The sequence below is a fragment of the Pararge aegeria genome, chromosome 2 (assembly GCF_905163445.1).
Source record: "Pararge aegeria chromosome 2, ilParAegt1.1, whole genome shotgun sequence".
NCBI classification, from domain to species: Eukaryota; Metazoa; Arthropoda; class Insecta; order Lepidoptera; family Nymphalidae; genus Pararge; species Pararge aegeria.
The window spans coordinates 16,674,511-16,698,917 of NC_053181.1; the positions used below are offsets into that span (position 1 = coordinate 16,674,511).

Sequence of the window (24,407 nt, forward strand, 5' to 3'; positions counted from 1 at the left end):
ATCCGCAACTTTGCCCCATAATAAGATCCCGTAAGACATCACACTATGAAAGTACGCAAAGTAAGCAAGTCTTGCTGATTATACGTCAGTAATCTGTCTAATTTTCCTGACGGTGTAGGCAGCCGAGCTTAGTTTACCTGCTAGTGTATCTATATGGGTACCCCACTGAAGGTTACAATCTAAGGTCATGCCCCGAAAAACTGTGGAATCTTCCATTTTTAGTGATTCTACATTTATTATTATATTATTAGTAATAGAAGCTAAGAACAATGGATATCAAGTTATCTTTCAAACTTCCAAAGATGGGCACCTATCCATTTACTGACTTGGGTCTACGTAATGTACGGGGGTGAATAATATAATATCTATGTTAAATAAAAATCTAAAACTATCAACTTATTTGATAGAAAATACAAAATCATAATATTACGTATGAATTCTAAATGATCATGTTAAATAAAGCTAAATGTAACACGAATAAAACCACATATAAAACACACAATACTTACGAAAAAAAAAAAAGAAATAAATGAAGGCTAATCACAATTTATATTTTATTGTAGAAACTCGGTAAGTTAGTGTTCATTTAAAAATATCACACGAAAATTTCTGCGGGTGTTATATTACAAAAATATGGCCAGCTTCTAAAACAATTTTATATATTAATATAAATAAAATATCATAAGCATATTTCATTAAATCATCTTGCCTTAATACTTGTCTAACTTTGTAGATACATTCAGACATGCGGAATTAGAAACGTGGCTTTAATTTTGATTACACAAGTAACTGCGTCAATTAGACAACACTATTTGCTTAAGATAAAGAACTGAGATGATATCTTTGATTCACGATTAATGAGTCTTTAGAATCTCAATTTGGCTGACGAATAGCAACAAGAATGGATGTGAAAAAAACAAAAAATAAAAAGTATGAACTGGTGGCGCCCGACGGTGGTTGGGGCTATATGATATGCTTGGGTGTTATCCTAAATATGGTAAGTCTGAATTCATTGAATAGTAATTTTACGGCTGTTCCTAGTTACCAGCCTACAGCCTACCTACCTAGATGTAAAACCGATTAGAAGTAAGTTAACATGAACTGTCATCACCACACCCCAAACAACATGTTAACCTGCTACCGTCTTAAAATGCACCATCAATTACCACCAGGTGAGCAGTCCAGGGCTAACTTGTAGTTGAAAACTAAATCGTAACATAAAAAGTATGAATAGGATTGCCAAAAAAACTTGCCAGATTGATATCTGCCAAGCATCTGGAAAATGAGGGGACTGATAGCACATATTAAGTTTTTGAGATCAGCTCCACAGAAACTTTGGATAATTCTGCTTTCATTAAGAATTGGAATTTGGAATGTTCTTAACGAGTATTTATGCATAAAATAGCCGCAAGAGTTTGAGGTTTTAGCGGAAAGACAACTTAAGTCTATCTTATTACTCTTTGATACAAAAGGAATCTTTGATACGAATGTCAAAGGCTCGAACTAGTAATCCTATAAACTCTCTATCTACGGCCGAAAGCCAGCTTTTTTTTTGTTCCACGACAATTTAGCCCTTGACTGCAATATTTCCTGATGAAGTGATGATAAAGTCTAACATGCGAGAGGGCAGTTAGGTATACCTACTATGGTAGTAATAGATTTTTTTGTGACTGAGCTTGTCCGGTGAAGTACTACTTGCTTATTTGCCGCCAAGCATTCCTGAGTTCTGGTCTGTAAGGCGCGGTCATCGTGGTTGATGGACACTGGGCGGCACATGCCCTGCAAAGTGGTGCTCGGTTTATAGGCTATGGTTTCCTACTTACCATATGGTGGCCCATTTTCTTGGTCCGTCAATTATTAACATAAAAAACTATACTCTTAAGCGGTTTCCATGCGACATAAACAATTGCTTGGCGGAACGTCTATGTCAGTAGGGTAGTACCTAACCAGCGTCGGCCTAAAGGCCTCTCAACAGACCAATATAACTTGAGACTACTGAGACCATATTTATTACTCAATCACGCAAAAACGGCTGAACGGATTTGTATGAAATTTGGCAAGCATGTAGCCTTAGACATGGAAAAGAATACAAGCTACTATTTATCTCGACTCCTTGAGTAATTACCGAGGGAAAATTGAAAACTGTTTACGAGCTAAGCCGCGGAAAGGCAGCTGTGAAATCTGGTATGCATGTCACCTATGCTATGGAAAAGGACACGACTTTCTCTACCAATCTTTCATATAGCTCCCGTGGTAAGATTAAAAATTGTGTGTTGAACGAAGTTTTAGACCCAAGTCTGAAGTCCACGCAGACTAAGTAAGGTATTCAATATTTTAAAATTGCAAATACAATTTGATAATACCTAATATTTTTAAATTCCAAATATATTTTGGCCTTAGCACCGCCTGAATTTATAACAGCAACAATTAGAATATTGCCAGTGTTTCAATATAATAATTATTGGGATTTATTACAGATAAGTATAACATCATTCGTGCATTGCTTTGGAATCATATACAAGGAATTGTTCATTGAATTAAAGATGGACTGTACAAGTATAACGTTTTTTAACGGGCTCACCTGTTTCGGAATAGCAGTGTCAGGTATAAATATATTCAAACTAAATCATTGATTTATGAAATCATTATTAAACCTAAAAGATTAAGAGGCCTAAATGAAATAAACGAGTTTAACTTTTTTATTCAATTTAAACACTGCACTGGTTTGAAATGTTGATCATACTGAACTTTTTTTTATTTTGCTACAAGTTAGCTTTTGACATAAACATATTAAACATATTAAATCAATGACTGATGGTAATTAGTGATGATGCACTCTGAGACGGTACTGGGCTAACCTGTTTAATGTGGGCTATGTACCCACTGTGGTAACTCGCCACAAGACCAGACCAGATAATATTCAGAAGTTGTAAATTCTGCTCACCGCTGGACCAGGGTCGTAATTGTTTCTATAATCAAAAGTATCGTATCGTATGTTTAAACTACTTTCACTGCTTTATTTTTTAGGTTTTTTTACCAGCCCTTTGTTAAAATACATGTCGTTCCGCAAACTGGGATTTCTTGCTGCGTTAATTTTCAATATTGGATTATTTGGTACAGTGTTTACAAACTCACAATTACACTTTTTCATCTTTCAAGGATTATTGCAGGTAACTTACCTTACTTACTTAAAATCATAATGTTTGTTAGGAATGCATCGTTAAGGATAGTGATACCAAAAACTTAATACATTCAACGTCTGAAACGATTTTTTAAATCGTTGGAGGTACCTGAGGGGCAAAAACGTTGGGTGAAAGTTTATATGATAGTCGTGTTTTTATTTAAACAAAGATGTTTTTGGTACCTTTGTTTTTATTAATTTGTAGCAAAACACAATATAGTAGTAAAATAAAACCGTTATCAAATTAGACAAAAAATATATCAGAGTTTGCATTTAAAACAAATATAAGAAAGAGCATGGTATCGAAACTATGGGGCAAAATCGGGCAAAGTATGGCATTTCATACTTTAGAAAACACAAATGCACCTGCTCGTAAGTATGCAATATATTGTCGCGGGAAACTATTTTAATTCGATGGGAAACCGGGAAAGCCCTGCATTGCGAATATATAAATCTAATGATTTAATTTTTATTTTTATATCTTTGTTTCAGAGTATTGGACATGGAATTGTAATTAATTTGTCCTTTACCATCCTCAACAACTATTTTGTAAAGAGAAGATTGCTCGCTGTCAGCTTCACGCAAACTGTTGCTGGTTAGTTTTCTATTTCATATCGCTGTCTATTTTGAATTCTAAAGATTGGTGGTCTGTTATATGTCTAACTAATTTGTCTGTAATCTGAGTGACTCAGAAAGCTTAAAATCGGTGCGGAATGGAGAAAGCAGAGCTCGAATTATCTAGATGTGATTAATCAAAAGTTAGGTCAACCGCAGAACTAGAGTTTGACTAGTCGCGGAGCTGAAGTGGCATTGGGTGGGTTATGTAGCTCGGTTTTTGGACGGTGGAGTCCCAAGATGCTGGAACCCCTCACAATTAGATCGATAAGAGCTAGAATGTGGAACTCCTACTTAAGACCCATGTCCAGCAGTCGATATGATAACCATGTGTTTTGTGTATGATGTGTGGAATACGAAGTGTATCAAGGTAACCGAAATTCGGAGGTTCATAGAAAAATTAAGGTTAAAATCATCATACTGAGCTTTAAAATGCCCCGTTCCTGAGCACAGACCTCCTGTTCCATTGGAGACAGATGTTCAGAGCATAGACGTGCCCGCCCACCACGGATTATCAGAGTTTCTTGAACGAATACCCAAAAAGGAGTGTTTTTTAAGTGCGCCATAACTTCTAAATGCTTGTACAGATTCTGTGGTATTAGGTATTGATAGATTTCTTATATTATTCTGTGTAACACTGGTATTACGCTGTTTTCTAATGTGAAAATTCTTACTATGTTGGGCAGTCGTAATTTTACTTTTTTAATGATGTGCTTATTACATGTTAGTGATAATAACCGGGAACGTGATCTCTGGGTTACACTGGTATAGACCGGACGGAATTTTCCTTAATTAAGTCCGGGCTGGCATCGAGAATTTTATGCCAGAAAATCTCAACCCATTTTCTCAAATAAATTTTTGAATTAAAGTTACATGATGTAATTAACAAATACCATAATTACTCTTAACATTTGTGTTGCTGTTTAATTATCTCAGTCTTTCTGAAATTGTATTTTAGCTGCATTTGGATTTCTAACGCCCCAGATGGTGAAGTGGGCGATCGAAAGGTATGGGTTCCGAGGTTGCGTCATGTTGATAACTGGTATATCGATGCACAATCTTTTCGCAATTATTCTTATGCAACCTGTATCATGGCATATGAAAAAGGTTGAAGTATTCGAAGACATAGAAAACGGTATGTATACATATTTCCTTTTCTTAATAGTTACAGAGGTGCTAAAGCAAAATTTACATGTTTATAATGGAATCTATACTTTCCAACGGGATAAATTGTGAAAAGGACAGCAATATTGTTTGACCTGATAATTTTGATTGGTTTAGAGATTTGCCAGCAACAGAATTGGCATAAAGTGTTGAACTTAGCTTACAGCTCACGGCAGCTGCGTATTATGTGTGTCCTAAGAAAACCGTCATGATTATTAGCCTTACGCAGGTGCCTCGACTTCAATTCTTGATTTTCTACTGATACCTATCTCATTTTATTTATAAAATAAATTATAATCCTTTTTTTTGGCCACATTAATTTATACAGCAACGTATTTATAAAAATAAAATACTTGAATTTGTCTTAATTTTTTTAAATTTTCCCCTGTGGGAAAAAATTGTCTATACAATGGGGGAAAAAAACACAAACATTGTTGTGTTCAACCTCCTCAGCTTTGTTCTTCAGTAGGCAGCATATACTAAGGCAGTACGGAACCTGCCAAGTAATACTGCAACACTGGTTCTCTTCGGATTCTCAGTATCTCAGGTGATGCCACGGAGCGGCAGCGACATGTTCTATAGTATTGATAAAATCAATCTATTTCATATATCTCTCCCTTCTATTAGAGAGGTGCAGACTTTCTCTAACAGCACCGATGCATATAGGACTTAGAGTAACTGCGGTTGTCCAATGTTAGCAAAATAATAATTTTATAAAATTTGAGTAATATTTTAGAAACCTATTCACTTCTGGTAAAGAATAAGAAGTATGCGACTAAAAAAGAAGATTTGACCGCTTCGAACTATTCGTATAATAAATCGGAAAGCGCAACGGTAGAAGATAATTTAAAAATAGTGGAAGAGACAGCAAATGCAAACAGCAGCCGACTAAAGCACGTAAACATTTTTAATTTTTTTTTTTAAACGCACATAGCTTTTACGTATAATTAGATCTTTTGGGTTTTAATAGGTTAAATTAAGAATGAGATTCATGTAGTCTTTAGGCAATTTACAAGTATTGAAAATTCTGTCGATCAACTAAGACTTATTTTTTAGCCTATTAATTACTCACTTTCAAGATTAAAAAAAAATTAGTAAGCACAATTTTTCATAGAATTTGTGCGTCATATAACTTTGATATGATTTTTTTTTAAATATATCTTTTAAAGTGCCATATTTTGCAGTATATGTTGCATATTTTGACCAACACAGCTAAAAGGTTCATATAGAAGAAGTAATTTTTTTACTATTCAAACAAAATATTCAATTAGGTAGATTTTTTTGCAACAGATTTCTAATCTATAGGGTCTTTATAACACATTAGTATAAGATCTCACCACTCTCAAAATAAACTCTTCCTTTTTACTTCATTCAGGAAATTTGTGAACCACATCATCGACGTGTCGCTGTTCAGAACCTTTTTCTTATCTAACGCCTGTATTGGAGCAGCTCTCGCGCTCTTCACTGAAATGACTTTCACTCTTATGGTTCCACAAGCATTATATTTTAGTGGATGGAGTGAAGTGAGTGTATCAAATTATTATATTATATGAAATAATAAAATAAAGATGAGATACTTATTGATAATTTATGATTATTTATTGAGGCGCGTAAATTGGACCAACTAGGGTTTGTTGACAGTTATTCTTTATACAAAGCTTACGTACCTTCTAACTAAGGCCAACAACTCTTACCAATTTTTGATATTTGCCCCCGTTTGCGTGGAAATTAAGGAATAAAAAGTTCTGGTCTTCCGTCAGAATGAGAAGGGCTTAGGCGTAGTCAAACCAGCCTGCCAAAGTGCTGATTTGTTGACTTCGCACGCCTTTTAGAATGTTATGGATAGCTAAAAAACATGCAGTTTTCCTCACGATGTTTGTTTTCTTCAACGTTAAAGCAAGTGTTATTTAATTGCTTTAAACGCACATAACGAAACGCTAGAGATGCGTGCTGGAAATCAATTTCGTAAGCTTTGACTATAACATTTTTTCAAGACATAAATGCTTTCAGAACGAAGTGGCTTGGGCTGTGTCACTGAATGCGTTTGGAGATTTAGTGGCGCGGACCTTATTAATATTCATGAGCAGTTTACTGGTAAAAGTCGGGAGCCACCAGATTTATATAGTTGGACTGGTCATCGCATTTGGGTCTAGACTTGGTAAGCATTATATTTACTTACCAATTATGTACGCTCTTATTATACGTCTTTGTTAAAAACATTTTGATATACGTCAAAATATAATTACGCCAAAAGGTTTATAAGTCTTCTACTTATTCTTTAAAATGCTTTATTCTAATAGAAAACTATTCAAAAGAACCGGAAAACTACGAAGTTCGTTGACATATATTATTCCAATAGTTTTAACCTCTTCTCTTCTTAGATATTTATATCTCTGATTTTTTAGGCGATGCTGTTAATTCTTTCCTTTTAAAGACTACGAGATCACTAAACGAGCGTTTATTTGAGAAAAAGCCCACAACTGTAGAACCAACTTTTTAGATGGCGCTTATTGTATCTATTTATTCTTGGTTTGCATATTATAGATAGTGGAAAAGATCGAAGCTGGAAGGACATTTAATATCTTTGTGGCACTAAGAAACGTATGCAACTGTTGTGGACAGATAATTTTTATAGTTATATATATATGCATAGAATAGATATCTTAGAAGCGACACAATATTTAGCTCCTCGCACAGTTTTATCCACTTTACGAACATGGGTATACGCGTGGAAATAATATGTAAATAATATGCATGTAATATGAAAAGGGGGTAAACTTTTCCTATTCTATGTTACCGTTGCCCCTGCCTGCCTGTGAATTCTAACACTTGACAGTGGATATAATCGGGGGCCTTTTTTTCTTCTAGGCTTAAATATCCTTAATAATAATAGCTGTTAATATTATCTTGACATGTTTGTTGGAGCAAGATTTACCTTTAATCTTAAGTCTGAATACTCTACCCAATACTAACCCAACAATTTGTTTGCTTCAAGGAATGCTGTGGTCGGATAATAGAAGAGTAATAACAACCTTCATGACAATCATGGGAATTTCGCGCTGTTCCATCATGGTGCTTACACCCGTCGTAGTTGCGGACTCTGTTGAACAAAAACTATTCTCTTCTGCGATGGGATTACTATTTTTGATATTCGGATTCTTTAATCTGATTGTTGGACCGGTTATTGGTATGTATTATTATAATACTTGTTGTTCACGATTTTATATACGTTGGTGACGGTTTTCGTAATTGTCTGTTCTGTGGAGTAAAAAGTATCCTAAGTATATTCCGAAAGATCAGTTTATATGTGAAGTGTTCCCAGAAGTCTTCCCAGGTGCAGTGCTCTCGCAATAAACTATCTATTTTATCTATCTTGAGGATGCATGCTTTAGTGTCCAATTTTATCATGATTGATGCCAGTTGTTTAACATGTCAAACAGACACAACTTTTCATTTATTATCTTAAGTATTAATAAGGTTTCAACGTTCTGTGCTTACACATTCATGTTGTAGTATATATAAACGCCCAAAGTCCAAAATTAGGAAATTAGTGTAATCCACGTGCCTAGAAAACCACGTTTAACTATTGGTTTCTGTTTTTATCTCTAATATAACCCACTACGGAAAAGCGTGGTGAGACATTGCTTTAAATCCCTCACTCCTCGTAGTGCCCAGTAGTGGGATATTATTAAGTTAAATATGATGATGATGCAATTTGATATAACGGGGAATCAGAAATATAAAGAACTGCGTACAAACTGCTCGATCGGTATTTGCAGAATTATTTTTGAGCCACAAGTCTTTAAACCTTTCATAGCCATTTCTTAGATAAAATTTATTGTATAAAACTTCAAAGAAAGGGCCAACAGTTACTAACCAGTTTTATCAAAATTAAAAAAAAATGAGACTCATATTTGGTCTGACTGCAAAAAAAAATATCATGCGAGACATCAAACCGCAGTTGATTGCTTCATCTGGTGACAGAAGAGACTGACTGACAGAAGACTGGTTGGTTTTTTTTGGGAAAAGTTTAGCGATTCAGTGTGAAAATGTAGCCAGCATTATTGGCACCATTACATGCGAGCATGACTTTTATAGTAATGATTGAAGTTATAAGTTTTATTATATTTAATTGTATACCTACACATTCAAATAAAAAAAAACCTTAAATAATAATCATGTAGTTTCGAATATGCATCTAAACCAAAACTTACGTTATTTTAGTGGTAGATAAAGCCATTCAAATTGCTGCTCCTGTGGTGCTACCGACAATAATTTTCATAACTGTAATCGCTTAATCAGGTAACCCGCCTGCTCAGCGGGCAAGATGATTACCTTCAGCTAAATTTGTTTATCCGCCCCTTGATTAAGAGTTAAGAGGGAACGCGTATCTCTTAGGCTACACGGCTACTCTTTTATCGTCTAACATCGACGGCTGTATACTTATTATGTTTAGCTGCAAGCAACTCAGTTTGATATTAATTCCCGTCCCAGTGTAAACTTAGGAACATAATGTTTTATATAAAAATGCGACGTTATCTAAAAACTTAAAATTAATTCATCTAATAGCGGGTATCGCACACAGTAACTGGAAGAGAAATTGTGTGCTTTAAATTTAATTGTTCCGTACCCCAAGGTTGTCATGGGGAATCTATTAGAGCAACCCTCCAACTTGCGTTTTTTTTTACTTGGTTGATAAAATGAATATTTCTTTATTCATAAACAAAAAAAAACGTAAAATAACCTTTGTACAAAAATAAAACTAAATAAAATCTAAAACGTCTTTGAAACTTACAATGATTTTAAAATGACGGGTACATTGCTCCTATGAATGGCCAAACTAATTCATTACTATTTCAGGTTTAATTTACTTTAAATTAAATTTATATAAATTTTAATTTTCAGGTGCAGTGCGAGATTTAACGGATAGCTACGCAACAGCTTTTTACATTCTCACCTCGTTCTATGCTATTGTGATAATGTTCTGGACAATCGAATTGTTCTACAAAAAGAGTAAGCACAAGAGACAATCCAGAGCTGATATTACCTCATCAAAATCATGACAAAAGACGTCTTAAAGAAATATATATATATATATAGGACTTTCATTGCTACGAATACATATTGCTTGTTACTTACAGTGCGTGTAATCATGGGCGTTCTTACCCTGCGTCTGGTCTAGGGGGGAGCAAATGAGATTTGTTTAGGCCAGATTGGCATCGGCTGTTTTGTAAAAGTTTTTAGAGAGTCCTCGATACTGAAGCCAAAACTGAATTATATTTCATTTTTGTCTGTCATCATACATTTTTAAAGAGTGTTCATACATTTTGCACTGCCTGCCCCCCCTGGGTACGCCCACGCGTGTATTATTTCTTTACTCCATGAATAGTATTAAACTAATGGCGTTTTATGATGATTGTATAGGTCATGTCAGGTAAACAAGCGCTGCAGTTCGACTTGCTCAATGGCTTGGTGCGATTGTATTGCTCAGCCAATGTTATTTTTCACGAAGTTAACTATTTACGAGATCGTTTTACCGTGTTTTTTATTAATTATTAAAAAAATACCACAGAGAAGTTATGCTTTTTATTTCAAAATTATTATATTTTATAGCCTACAATAATCTTTACTTAACATATAAATGCGAAAGTGTGCTTGTTAATTTGTTTGTCTGTTCATTTGTCCATCTTTTCCGCTGTAACTAAGCAAACAATCAGCTGGATTTTCGGCATAGAGTTGTTTGACAGGGCAGAGAGTAATAAAGGTTTTTAATCTCAGAAAACAAATCGTTCAAGAACGCGGCCAAAGCTATTTGTATTATAAGCTTCAAACCAGATAAATGTGTTTGAGTAAACTAAGGTTTACTCACTGGTTACTGCCCTGGCCCTGCCTCAGCTACTCACAGCGTGCCAGCCTCAGACATGACTATGTCACGCGAATAATCGCAAGACTAAGAACTCCGGACAGTTTTGGAAACTATCGGTAATATACCAACCAATAAAACCCACCAACCCGCATTGGAACATTGCAGTGGATTAATGCCCTCATTACCTCTGTTCTAAGAGACCTATGCCCAGCAGTGATGATGATGATAGTAATGTAGATGAATTGTGATGATGAATAAATCTCATCATATCATCATAAATAATCCAGGCATAAAATTATCATAACCATCAACTTACCGCCACTTAAAATTACCACTTAAGATAGTTTCAATTTTAAAATCACTAAGTAAGAACGTAATTAAATAGTTAATAATAGGTAAGGAACAGATAATCGTTGTTGCCTCTTATTTAATGTAGGCGCTTTGCACTTCAAAAACGATGAATAAACTAACAATATTAACGGAGTAAGACAACAAGGTAAGTTTAAAGCCTCGTACAAGATAATATGCATTTTGTGTTCGCGCTATGTTTCAGTTACAAAATTTACGCGTAACCAGCTTTACGATGCATATTAAACAATCAATTATAACAATGCAATTCCTGGATACATAAAGCCAATAAGCCAAATCCCTTCTGGAGAGGACATAATCGTACAAGATAAACCGTCTTCTTCGTCCCCACCCTTTAATAAACGCCGCTGGTTCGGCTGCTTACCATGTTTTTAAAGTGGCTTAGAGTGTGAAGTTGTGAAGAACACCATATTTACAACTCAGAGCTAATACGAACTGAAAATTTCTTACAACACAACACAAACTTTAGCGCGTCCAGAAATAGAAACCAGAATTGCGTCAAAACCTTTTGTGTAACGTTGAAATTGCACAAACTTGCTTTGCCCTTCTGAGATGTATTTTCCAGATTGCTTTATTTATTACAAAGGTAAGTCAGTTCCCTCGGGACTGTAAATTTATATCTATATCTCTATACTAATATTATAAAGAGGTAAAGTTTGTGAGTTTGTGAGTGTGTGACACTGTCGGGGGTAATCTCGGGATCTACTGAACAGATTTACAAAATTCTTTCACTTTAATAAAGCCACATTATTTTTGATTGCCATAGGCTGTATATTAAACTGAAAATAACTTTGCGTAGTAGTCAGATTTGCAAAGTAAGTCAGAAAAAAAACGGTCGAACGAAGACGTTCCTTACGAACTCTGCATTAACGGTGAGAGATATATGATTGAGTTCTATGGAAAAGTTGTAGAGCTTGATAATGCCTACAAAAAGTCCGGGACAGCATATGTATTACTTTTATATTTAAGTAACAAAAAGTCTTTGTTCCTATTAAATAATCAATTATTTATTTATTTATTTATTTATTTATTTATTACACAAACTACTAAAATTATAAATCTTCGCATCCTGAAACTCACATGAGTTTATTTGGACGCTGCACATTCCTCTAAAATCTCATAAGTTTATAAGTTTATCATATATTAACCATTAAATAGCAATACAGTATACAGCAGGTAGTACACTAATAAATCCAGTGTAGGTAATATAAGACTGAGGAGACATAGCTAAACAGGGTCGGGTACAGCTAATTCGAAGTGTATCCGAAATTACTGCATACTTTAGACACCTACGTTCGGAGCAATATTTCTCTATTTTAGGAAGATCCGCATTTAAAAGCAACCCTTCTCATTGTGGAAGGATACCCGAACCATATAGTGGGCCGGTAATGAGTTGATATGATGATGATAAGGCAGTTCAATTTCGCCAGTCTCACGGGTAAATTCACGAACAAGGGTAAAGTGATTAAAGTATCTTAAATCGAAATCAATAATTAGTGAATATTTATAAAATAAAAATAAATTATTCTAGTGCTTGTATTGTGTGTTCTTTTATCCTAACCAATAGTCTAAGCAGTAAACAAATAAGATAAAGATCTAAAACATTTAAATAATAGTGAGCATATGGCCTTATTTGTTTAGGTAATACCAGGTTTCATACCAGGCTAGCAAAGTGGCGCTAGCCTCGGGCCAATAATAATTACCGTCCTACCAATAATTAAGACTTACCAAGGGCTCTCTTACCATCGGAAAAGTCACAGGTTGGGTGAACCAGGGTTAATAATGTTCGTCTATGCAATGGTACAGAGTACCTTCCTATAATTATAGAACTGTGATGAATTAAACTTCAGAAAGTAAGTTATTTTAGGTTGCCTGTAAGAGATAGCTTACAGCAATGCTTTTCGCCGCCTTGCATGTCTACATTGTTTACTGTATACTTCTTAATGTTTATTTTTCTGTGTGTTTACGCGCAATAAAGTTTCTTCTTCTTCTTATTATACTCTGCAATTATAATGTTTCATACACATACATGCCTGCATGCCTGAGAGTTCTCATAGGCGTGTGGACCACCAAGCCGCAATGGGGCCAGTGTGGTGGACTACGGCCTAAATCCTTCTCATTGTGGAAGGAGAACCAAGGGCCGTAGTGTAATTTAGTTAATAATTAATATCAGTAAAGCATCGGTCTCGGTCAGGAGACTACCTGTACATCACTGGCACTGACACTTTAATGTTCTCCAAGGGACTTAAAAGAGAGTAGACGCTAAATTTGAGCTTCAAAATTTTACGACTTAGATCAACGTCGCTAAACCAATACTATTAATTAATTTGGGCTGTTGCAAGTATATAATACAACTATATTTTAGTTTATTAATATAGCCCGGGATAACTCTAAGCCGGCTAATACAAAGTATGAATACACTTTTATTGTACACCAAAGAAAAAAAGTAGTTACAGAGATATAAATACATATCAAGAGAGTACAATTTGAAGGCCTTATCGCTACATAGCGATTTCTTCCAGGCAACCAATGGCGTAAAAGGAAAAAACATTGAAAACAGGTAGATGGTGCAATAAATAAGTTTTAAAATTATACAAATATATAAATAAAATATATAAAAATATATATATTTTTATATATATATATATATATATATATATATATATATATATATAAATGCAAATAAAATATATAAGATAAATACCTATATAAATATATAAAATACACAAAGTATTGTATTATCAACCTATTATAGGTAGACTACAGGGCACAGGGTTCAGACCGTAGTCCACCACGCTGGCACAGTGTGGATTGGTGGACTCCACACAGCTTTGAGAACTTTATGGAGAACTCTAAGGCATGCAGGTTTTCTCACGATGTTTTCCTTCACCTTTGAAGCAAGTGGTATTTTAATTGCTTAAAATGCGCATAACTTAGAAAAGTTAGAGGTGTGTGTTGGGATTCTAACTTGGCCTCCAAAAGTTAAGTCCTACTCACTGGGCTTCCGCTTCTATTTGTGTTTAAATTAATTTGGCATGCACTGCCATAGCATAAATTGATATAGTATTTATATGCACGCAACGCGGCTGCGGCCACATTTGAACTAACTGGCATTTCTGAATATGTCTAACTAAATAACTGTCAGTAACAATGGTTGGGCTTACAGTATATACAAACTATCTTAGGTTGGGGCCCTGTTTAGTTAATATTGTGAAGAAATTTATGGAAGTTTCGCTAATTACATATTAAATAGTAAACTGTAAACACAATAAAATTGTATCCGTGCATGGAATTTCCCACAATAATGCTTAAAAACCTATTTAGATATAACTTATCTTACAAAACGAAAACATGCCATAAAGTATGAAAGATTTGTTCACCCACGGTTACTTAGCGACCGATCGTAGTGGCTTCTAACTAACATATTTAATTTGTTGATGTGGACAACCGATATATTTTGATCGTCAAATTGTAATCTTAAGATGTCTTCAACATGATTTTAATTATACTACAACATTGATTAGCGATTGACAAATATAAATTAGCACAGTGCCATAATTTCTTTTTTATAAATACATCGATTTTATGCACTAAACCAATAGAGTACGATTCTTTAAAGAGTATCCTGGGAAGTTCTTGTGCGTGCTCATTTTGCGATTTCTTAAAAAATCCTTAGGAACTGTTAGTTTTCTAGGGTTAAAGTATTCGATGTCCATCTCCGGCTTGCATCCTTTCTCAATCAAGAATATCGCCCAATCGGTATAGCTGTGCAGCCGTGCATAAGTAACAACGTTATTCTTTTAAAATCCTCGGGCACTACTCTAGTGCTGTAATAAACGAAATGAAAAATATTTTATGACCATCTTTTGGATAAAAGCTTTGTATTATGTGAAGTGTAGCCCGAACATAGGCAAAATATAAACAGACCATAACCATCACGTTAATAATATTAGTACGGATTATATTATCATAAACAAAACAGAAAAATGATCTTTTGATCATTAATAAAATAGCCCTGTAATTTCCTGACTTCGATCATAGTTTCAGAAACCAACAGTAACAGTTAAGGCTTTTATTAGATTTTAACGAATGCTATCATACTGCATACATAACGGAAAGGTGTGTTGTTTGTTTGTTGCCTTATTTTACGTAAGAACGGATTGTATCGGCGATGATATTTTTTAGGGTTTCGTACGTACGTAATGGGCACAGTTTTTGAAAAAAAAAACCTTTTAAAACCAACGGTGACTACGCGATTCAGTGTTTTCAAAATTTACAACGAAAAATTGATTTATACGTTTCTTTCAAAGGCATGGTAACCACAGTGAGCAAGCCTGACTAGCATTTTAGCAAGACCAAACTTATATTAAAAATGCGAACGTGTGTCTTTGTTTATTAGTTTGCTTAACATTATTGACTTAACCTCTGCACCGTTTTTTTTTTTAATCAGTTCAGTTCAGTTTGCATGATGGAGACAGGTACAGACTAGGTAATTTTTCCCAGGGTTCTTAAACCTAACTGCTTGTAGTAATAAATTTAAGAGGTACATAGTGACATAGGCTACTTTTTTATCCTAGAATGAAATCCTGCTACTAAAATATATGCGCATGATCGCGGTAAAAAGTTAGTACGTTTTGAATTACATTTGTTCGCCAAAAATAAAATTTGAAACGATTTTTTTCTCATACTTGAAGGCACTTAAAATAAAATTGTTGAACAGGATATTAAAGAATCTTGTAGTTTTATCGCAAAACTAAGATAATAATAGAATATGCACGCTAGGATTCGTCATCTTTAACGGCTACCCAACTGGAGATAAAGCCCAATTCTTTTTTCCATCATGAATACATTAGTCTGTGGCATGTGGAATTCCAATAAAAAAGACTAAAATAATCAGATCTAAACTAGCGGCCATGTTCTTGTTTTATGTACGTAATAAAATTAAACGCAATAATGGTCGGTATTGACCATTAATAATTCGATGATAGTACTTATTTAAATAAATTATAATATAATTTATTTTGTGATGTGGATTCGTGTTCACAGAGTAAATTAGTTCATTAGTAATTAGCACGGACAGTAAAAATACCGAAGTGCATTAGGGTTAGGAGGTGTGCCGGTCAATACAGCTTTATAAGAGCTAGATACTCGTAGGTGGGCAGAAATCAAGTGAGAACCACGGAAGAGTTTCGTGGAGTTTGTTCACCATCACAGTCAGCCCTTCTCATTCTGTGAGGAGACCCATACCCTATAGTGGGCCGGTAATCAGAGGTGTGTATATCCTCTATGCACGCCAATACCGGTAATAGGTCGATGATGATAATTTTCACCTTCAACGACAGTTACTAACTATTTACCTAATGTTGATTCATTGTAAATATATTATTCGCAGTCGAGTATAGTGTGTTAAGGTTTATGTAATGTATGCATCTCCAAACAGAAATGTGTTGTCTCTTTTCTGTCTAAACTTGGCTTTGATAGTACAATATCTAAAAATAATTTTAAGTAATAATGCAGTGATCACGCAGTCAGTGATAATGCAGTCTATGCGTAACGGTTTGGATGGTAACGGGCTAACCTGTTAGGGGTATGGCGGATGTATTTAACTCCTGATATTTTGGCAACATTTTACCGGTACTCTTAATGGATAGGCGCTACATCTTTGTTTCTTTTTTTCAGCATTTAAATTATTTATTTATTTATTATGGACAACCAACAGTAGATACATTATGACTTGCTCATTTAGAGGTTATCACAGAGAGCATTTAAGTGTAATTTGTTGGTAGGATAGTGCCTATGCAGAAGCAGACCAGATAAGAGATAGTTTAGAAAAATAAAAAATTCTATCTGCTCGGTATTGTACCCAGGAGCTCCCATTTATAAGAACACAGTGCTTACCACTGAGTCAGGGAGGTCTTTCCTTGTCAACCTCACACTCTCTTCAACTATACGGTTTACCCGTTCTATATTTACATAAAGGATACGTCGTTTATTACACCTACATAGATATTCATAGACTATTTATTATGTATCTTAAAATCGATGACATATTCTAAGATTAGGATTACACCTACTCGCATAATTTTTGTTAAGATAAAAATTGGTCATTATGAGAATCGTAAAAATTGTGTTCTTTTTATAGTCAATTATGCATAATACAATAAGTACAAAGGTCAGTCAATTTGTCTATGAGTTTACATTTTTTTCATATCTTACATATTGTCTATTGTAACATTTCCACTAGGTAAATTCATAGACAAACTGACTCTATTGTCGTGCCCATTACAATATATTATGAAGAATGTAAACAATGGCAAGGTAGCCTGCATCCGATCTCATCTCCCGCGAGATAGAAAAATTATTAATGTTGATGTTGGAAAAGAGCAACTGCTGAGTTTCTAGCCGGCTTCCCTTCAGAAGAATCTGCTTTCCAAATCGGTGGTAGAAACAGTTACACTTAGGATATAAAAAGTGCTGTATGTAATAATTCGCAGGGCATGCTGGGAATACGACCTGGAACTTGCCGACTAGTGCCCCTCAACCTGAGGTAGGCAGGTATATTTATGTTAAACGTCTGTTATGCTTGTAATTACACCGGCATCACGCCTTTCAGATCGGAATACAGCATTCCAACAATGCTGCTTTGCAGCAGAAGTAAGTACACTTCTTTAGGGACGAGCTCTGCCACAACAGATACCTACTGCTTTTAAAAATAAAACTAATTTGGATTATCCAATATTTTAAAGCTTAAAAAAGAGATACATAAAATTATTTAACTCCGTCCACATGTGATATCCGTTCAGAACCTGTCTAAAATAATATCTTATCATAATAACTAAAAATACTAGTGCCAGACACTAGCCACCAGGGAATTTATATCGAATTTTATCTATATGACTGTTTGATAAGATATTTCTGGCAATAAATTATTAGATTTTAATGCAATTTTGTGGCATTCTAGCTCCAGTTTGTCTAGGCATGCATAATATAATTGTAAATAATTGGCCAACAATATAATATTGTGACTATCTGTGCCTCGCCGTTTCAATCACATTATATATTATGGGTAATCCATCCGTCCACTGACGCCGTGTTCGAGTAACCGACAAAATACAAATTTTACAAGATAAAGTGTAGTTAAATATTTTTAAAGGTAAATGTGATGCTAAATTGAATTGAACATATTATGTTAAAACATAAAATTTCAAATAAACCGCATAAAAATATTAGAAAGCACTCAAAAAGGTAGAATTTGTTGTTGCCGGTTACGCTAATAGCAATCGTGTTTTTAGTGCGGGGCGAGGAAGGATCGTTCGTGGCTTCAGAAGAAAGGGACCTATGTCCTATGTATATAGGACATAGGCTAGATTTCATTCATCATCATCATCATCAAGTCAACCGACTGACATGCACTGCTGGACATAGGTCTTTTGTAGGGTGGTGTAACTATCTCCACGATGATGGGCCGCTTGTATCCAGTGGCTTCCCGCGGTTTGTTTGATGTCATCTGTCCACCTGGTTGGGGGTCGACAACCCAAACGTCCATCGGTTCTCCGAACTATGTGCCCCGCCCATCGCCACTTCAGCTTCGTGAGTCGTTGAGCTATGTCGGGAACTCTCGTTCTTCTACGGATCTCCTCATTTCTGATTTGATCACGTAAATATACTCCTAATATGGCTCTTTTTATCGCCCACTGAGTGACTCTGAGTTGAGGCCCATAGGACCTGAGGACCTGAGGACCACGTCTCGGATCCGTAAGTGATCACTAGTAACACGCACTGTTCGAAAATTTTGGTCTTTAGGCACTGAGGGATTTTGGACGAAAAGATGTCACGAAGTTTCATTCAAAATTTTAATTAAGATTTGGGTAAAAAAAGGCTAATTTCCTTAGTGATCTTTTGTCTAATAGTAGTTTTTATCAAGAGGTTGTGTCATATGCGACCCCTATTTGCCTATAATATGAGCTCACTCCCCAAAGTTTTAAAATTCGTATTCGATTTTTATATTACTTTTGAATTAAATTATGGAACACATTTTAGAAGTTATGAGGGGTGACGGACAGACAAAATAAAATACTAAATTCTTTAAATCAGAGATCTCGCGTCGCTTGATCATAGACGTAGGAAAATGGCATTTGCTTAATGGATTTCTAACATTAATATGGAAATTCTACTATCCGACAGACTCCAAACAAGAGTAGGTTGTCTATTAAACATTTGTTTGTTTGTATTTAAGATGTTAAACTAGGTAGTGTTTCACAGCGAAAAAAAATATTATTTTTGACTAAGTAGGTAGGTTGTCCGCTTTAAACGATTCAGCAAAATTTTCTTGATAGAAAGTTACAAATATTGTTTTATATTTAAGTAATCAAATATTTATTTCATGGTTATAGGGATATATGCACCACCTATTTTCTGTACTTTGGTTTAAAGAAATCGCCTGGAAGAAATCGCTATGAAGCGATAAGGCAGCCAAATTGTATACGTTGTTTTGTTATATTTTTCTTTTTATGTACTTTTTGTGGTGTGCAATAAAAGTATATTCATTCATTAATTCAATATGTTACTGTATAAAGTTGTATGTTACTGTATAAGAAAACTTTGTTTACATTTAAGTTTAAACGTGGTCGTGGATTAGACAATATTAATATAATAATACACACACATGATCATACATACACACAAACACGTGTAATATGATCTCAGAATTCATTAAAATTTGATAGTGTTGCTAATTTTTGCCAAAGTCTCTTCTTCTAAATTTTCAAAATCAATAATTCAAAATCTTTTTATTATAAAAATGTATCATAGTATAACACTCTTAATGCTTGTCAGCACAGAGACGTTTTCAAGTAATGTAATCCTTGCGTTAAAGGTTGGATTAGTCCACTTCTTCAGGCAGCTCTCTGTTCAGGTTTATTATTCTTTAGCGTCACAGCGTTTCAATATTTGGAAATGTGTCTACGCTTGGGAGTGTGCAAAACTTATATATACTAAGGGCACTAAATTGCTTGGTATTGTATTAATTTCTCTGATTATAGTATTAGTGGTATTTAATGTGGCCTACCTTTCCTATTAGCTTTGTCAACTTTGTGTATTTCGCCATCTACAACAGTGTCAGCTGCTATTTTATTTATTTAAGGCTGTCGATTTTTAAAATAGGAAGATGAAACAGTATGATGATATTGTTTTACATTATTATAATACCCATTGATAAAGGTGTGTCGCACTTTATATAAATTTAATTTTATATTCGGCACAGGCGTGCCAATGTATACTATAGAATTTACTTATTTAGAATGCAAAATTAAATGGTATTTTATATTTTAATGAGAGCATCATATATTTAGCAAGTTTAATTTTTTTTATATATTAGTAGTGATTAATGTTATTAACCATATTATAAATATTAAATATATTTAAACGAGTAATTCTTGTATATAATTATATAAATTATAAATACATTATATATATAGTAGGTACTAGGTGTGCTCTAACTAAGAAAATATTATCAACGCAAATAATTTATTTTTTCCATTAAATTGTTAAAACACTAAAAGCACGTCAGGTAAATAAAATATAAAAATACCTATAATGCTAAATTTTGTAGTCCAACAACCTTTTTGAATTTAGATAAATACTAATGATCTAAAATACTTTGTGTAGGTATCAGTTTTTGTGCTATTTTAGAACATTGGACCGGTCCAAAATTAGAACTAGCATAGGTATTAATACTAAAAATAAAAATTCAATGCCACATAAACATTACTTGCTTACTTATTAATGACATCGACCTTAAAATGTAACAGGTGAAGGTAGCCTCATGGTATCAAACTACAGTTTCGTTAAAGGAAACTAATACGGTAACATTTAACTGCATATAGCAGATACGTATATAGTTACCTAAAGACAAGATGTTTTTGATTCAACTAAAAGGCAAGTCGAAGTTGGTAATGGGCTACCCAGTTAGGTACGTATGGCAGTTATATTAAAGCCATACCCCTAATTGGTTTCTACGCGACATCGTACTGCAACGCTAAATCGCTTAGCGGCTAGTCTTTGTTAGTAGGCTAGCTAATTCCCAAATTCCCCTGCCGGGGATTGAACCCGGGACCTCCACTTAAAACCTCAGCGCACACCGTTCCGCCGTCGTCAAAATGATTGAGAATCTCGTTTTATACTTTCTTGCTTACTAATTTTTTTAATGACAAAATTGCTGCGAGTAAGTTGAAAAAACCTTTACATTATCTTATGGTATTTATAAGGTTTTCGAAATCTAAAAAGATAACGAAAAGATTTAAGATTTTTTTTTAATCTATTGAAAGTAAACCTCTTTACGCATAAATGTACGAGCGCTTTTCTCGAGTTCGTGTATCGAACCTTCTTTGAAGTCACATCACTGGTGACTTTAAAGAAGGCTCGATATACGAACTCAAGAAAAGTGCTAGTATATTTATGCGTAGAGGTTTTCTTTACATGTTTCCAGCCCTAACCATTTTTGTTTTCTTTTTAGTTTTCCTAATCCTAAGGTTGCCTGGCACATATTAAGCTTACTAAGCTACTTAGCGATAAAGCCGTCTTTTGTACCCTGTTACTCGAAGAATCTGTTTTGTTTATTTCTTTCTTAACATGTTGTGGAGTACGAATAAAGTGTTTAATTAAACCCTATGTTTTCTCAGTATAGTACCGTAGGTATTGTACACGTTGCTGCGTGAAATAAATCTAAACAGACCAATGGAATTTAAACATATTTAAATCCGTTTTTAATTTGAAAACACACATTATTTAACACACATTATTTATACACATTATTAAATAATACCATCCGATTATCTCAATTTAACTTGTCATAGTTTCAATAACTTTGAAATACAAGTTAAACTTGCAGAACCAACCAGATTTGAACTTGCACTCCTGAGGCGATCGTGTTCTGAAAGAAAAATGTGTGGAGCTATAAAAGTTAAAGGAAGTTTACACACAGTCCGTTCAGTATACCTATTTACTTGAGATTTTATTTAAACTTATTCAAAGTGCTACACGTAAACGTCTTTTTACTAACACTAAATATAGCATTAATACATTATACATGGGACTTAGTTTTCAGTGTCTTTTACATTTGGTTACTTATCATGTTTACCTTTTTTGACACAGCATTCACAACAATATTTACGTTTTATAATTTAACAAATGTATCACTTTCTGGTAAATATATTCCAATAATTTGGAAGCAGACGTGAAAGATCTAGAAAAAAAACGTGTGTGTTCTCGAGGAGGCGTAACACTTTTTCATTAGTTGACGATTTCTATCAGTTAAATCCTACTCCAAGCTGCACAAGGAATTTCGTTCCAAAACTTTCACCCCATTTTTTATTATCTACCCTTAATAATGATGACAGACAATACAAATACTTAAAGGTAAAGGTATTTTTTATTTCTTTATTAAATGGTGATTTTCCGAAATGGAAAACTAAAATACCTAGCAACTATAATATAAAACACGGCAATAGACCATCATTGTCGTTTTAAAGTTGTGCAAGGGTTTACCGATTTTTACCATTTATATTTTTCTTAAGCCTTCAATGTTCTTACTCGTGTTCATTGATAATTAAGGCGGTATTGAAACTCGCGGTTCGACCTTAATAATTAATTACAAACTTGCCACCCTTGTAACGTTATTAGCGATTATTACGAATGCGTCAGAAATCAATCAGAATCACTAATAGAATAATGAGTTTGAAATTTCACTAGGGAATCTCAATTAACTAATTTCAGGAAATCATAAATCAATACTTGACAATTGCGGTGACAAAACTACATATTTCCTTTAGTACTTACTCTTTGAATGCTCGAGGAAATCATGTTGAAATTAGTTTTACTATAATAAGTAATTTACAATAATTAACCGTTGGGATTTTTTTTCTTTAATTAGTACCAGCTGTTGCCTGCGACTTCGTCCCCGTTTGTTTTTGTTTTCAAAGCATCATTAGGAACAATTTATTCAAAGATGTGTGGCAGCATCAAAAAACAGTTCATCGCGCTGGATAAGCAATGTTAACCGGAGTCAGTAAATGGGTTACGGGATGGATAAGGAGAATTTACACACATCGTACTTCAATTTGATTCAAATAAAGATACCTGGCTAAGTTTGTTGTGGGCTCTTCTTAGACCAGGACGCGTTTGGAACCCTGCTAGCTTTAGTTTTAAGTTAACGCAGTTATAACCATCACTAACATTAGTGTAACATGTTAAATGTATGAACGCTTCATAAGTGCCTGTGATACTACATCTACTCTACATGAATAAAACCTTTTTGAATTTTGAATTTTGAATGCTAAAATACGTCTTCGTTAAGATTCTTTAGGACGTGTATTCTTGTAAATAAAATCGGATGTGTTTAAAAATAACTTTTACAATAATAAGTGTAGCTTTAAAAATAATTGTTTTGTTTAGGTGTAGTCCTTAAATTCTTAAACTCGCCGAAATGAAACGTCCGATTAGAATTAATTAAAATGTATTTTACTGCTGTATAATTCTTATGACTCTCTTGCCTTTACATAATGTTATTGGGAAGCATAGTTAGGAGATAGTGGGAAACTAAAAATTACGAACGTATTCAAATAATACTTTTGTTATTATATATTTTTTTGGTTTTTAAATAAATATGTGATTTAAGACTAAAAGAGATATATTCGATTTTTCGTTCTATCTAGTTAATTGAATAACTTTGTAATAATGATAAATAGTAATGATTGCTTTTAAAATGACCAAGTATTCTGCAATCGTACAGGAAACAATAGAAATTATTAATTATTTATTAGTAACTATAGATTTATTAGTAGTATCTTGAAGGTATCTTACGTTTTGCCTGTTCTGAGTCGTTAGTTCCTTCGTTTAAATAATTACAGTAGCTTATCTAATCACTATTAAATACGGCTCACTCACCATAATTTTTTAGTCGGTGTGTATCCGACAAAATGTCACCATTTTGTGACCGAAAGATGTTCTCTACTGCGGACATTCTTAACCATAGTGGCCTTCTGTCTCTCTTAAGAGAAGGAGGAAATAAAAGCAAAGCACATGTACTGGAACCGCATGCGTTCAGAGGCACGTGGGTGACAACGCCTATTTACCACTGGTACCAAGATTTCTTGTAATAAGTACATAGAATACCAAGCTTTCTTTGCTAAAATTCAGAAAAGATCACTGTATAAA

At 34.1% G+C, this 24,407-nt stretch overlaps 2 protein-coding genes across 9 annotated transcripts in view; one reads left to right on the forward strand and one right to left on the reverse strand.

Moving 5' to 3' along the window:
- Window positions 1-24,407, reverse strand: part of LOC120628375 (solute carrier family 12 member 4) — a 415,818-nt gene that overhangs the window by 194,803 nt on the left and 196,608 nt on the right. The window lies entirely within an intron of this gene.
- On the forward strand, window positions 821-10,533 carry LOC120628424 (monocarboxylate transporter 3-like). Of its 3 annotated transcripts, XM_039896799.1 has the most exons (11): window positions 821-997; window positions 2,478-2,604; window positions 3,028-3,170; window positions 3,674-3,776; window positions 4,755-4,931; window positions 5,697-5,853; window positions 6,336-6,483; window positions 6,971-7,118; window positions 7,956-8,147; window positions 9,866-9,973; window positions 10,385-10,533. In XM_039896799.1, the coding sequence occupies exons 1-11, from the start codon at window positions 902-904 to the stop codon at window positions 10,396-10,398; spliced, it is 1,413 nt and encodes a 470-aa protein (XP_039752733.1). In that variant the 5' UTR covers window positions 821-901; the 3' UTR covers window positions 10,399-10,533. The 3 variants fall into 3 exon arrangements, with proteins under 3 accessions (XP_039752733.1, XP_039752724.1, XP_039752742.1); XM_039896790.1 differs by having other exon boundaries at window positions 9,866-10,533; XM_039896808.1 differs by lacking the exon at window positions 2,478-2,604 and having other exon boundaries at window positions 898-997; window positions 9,866-10,533.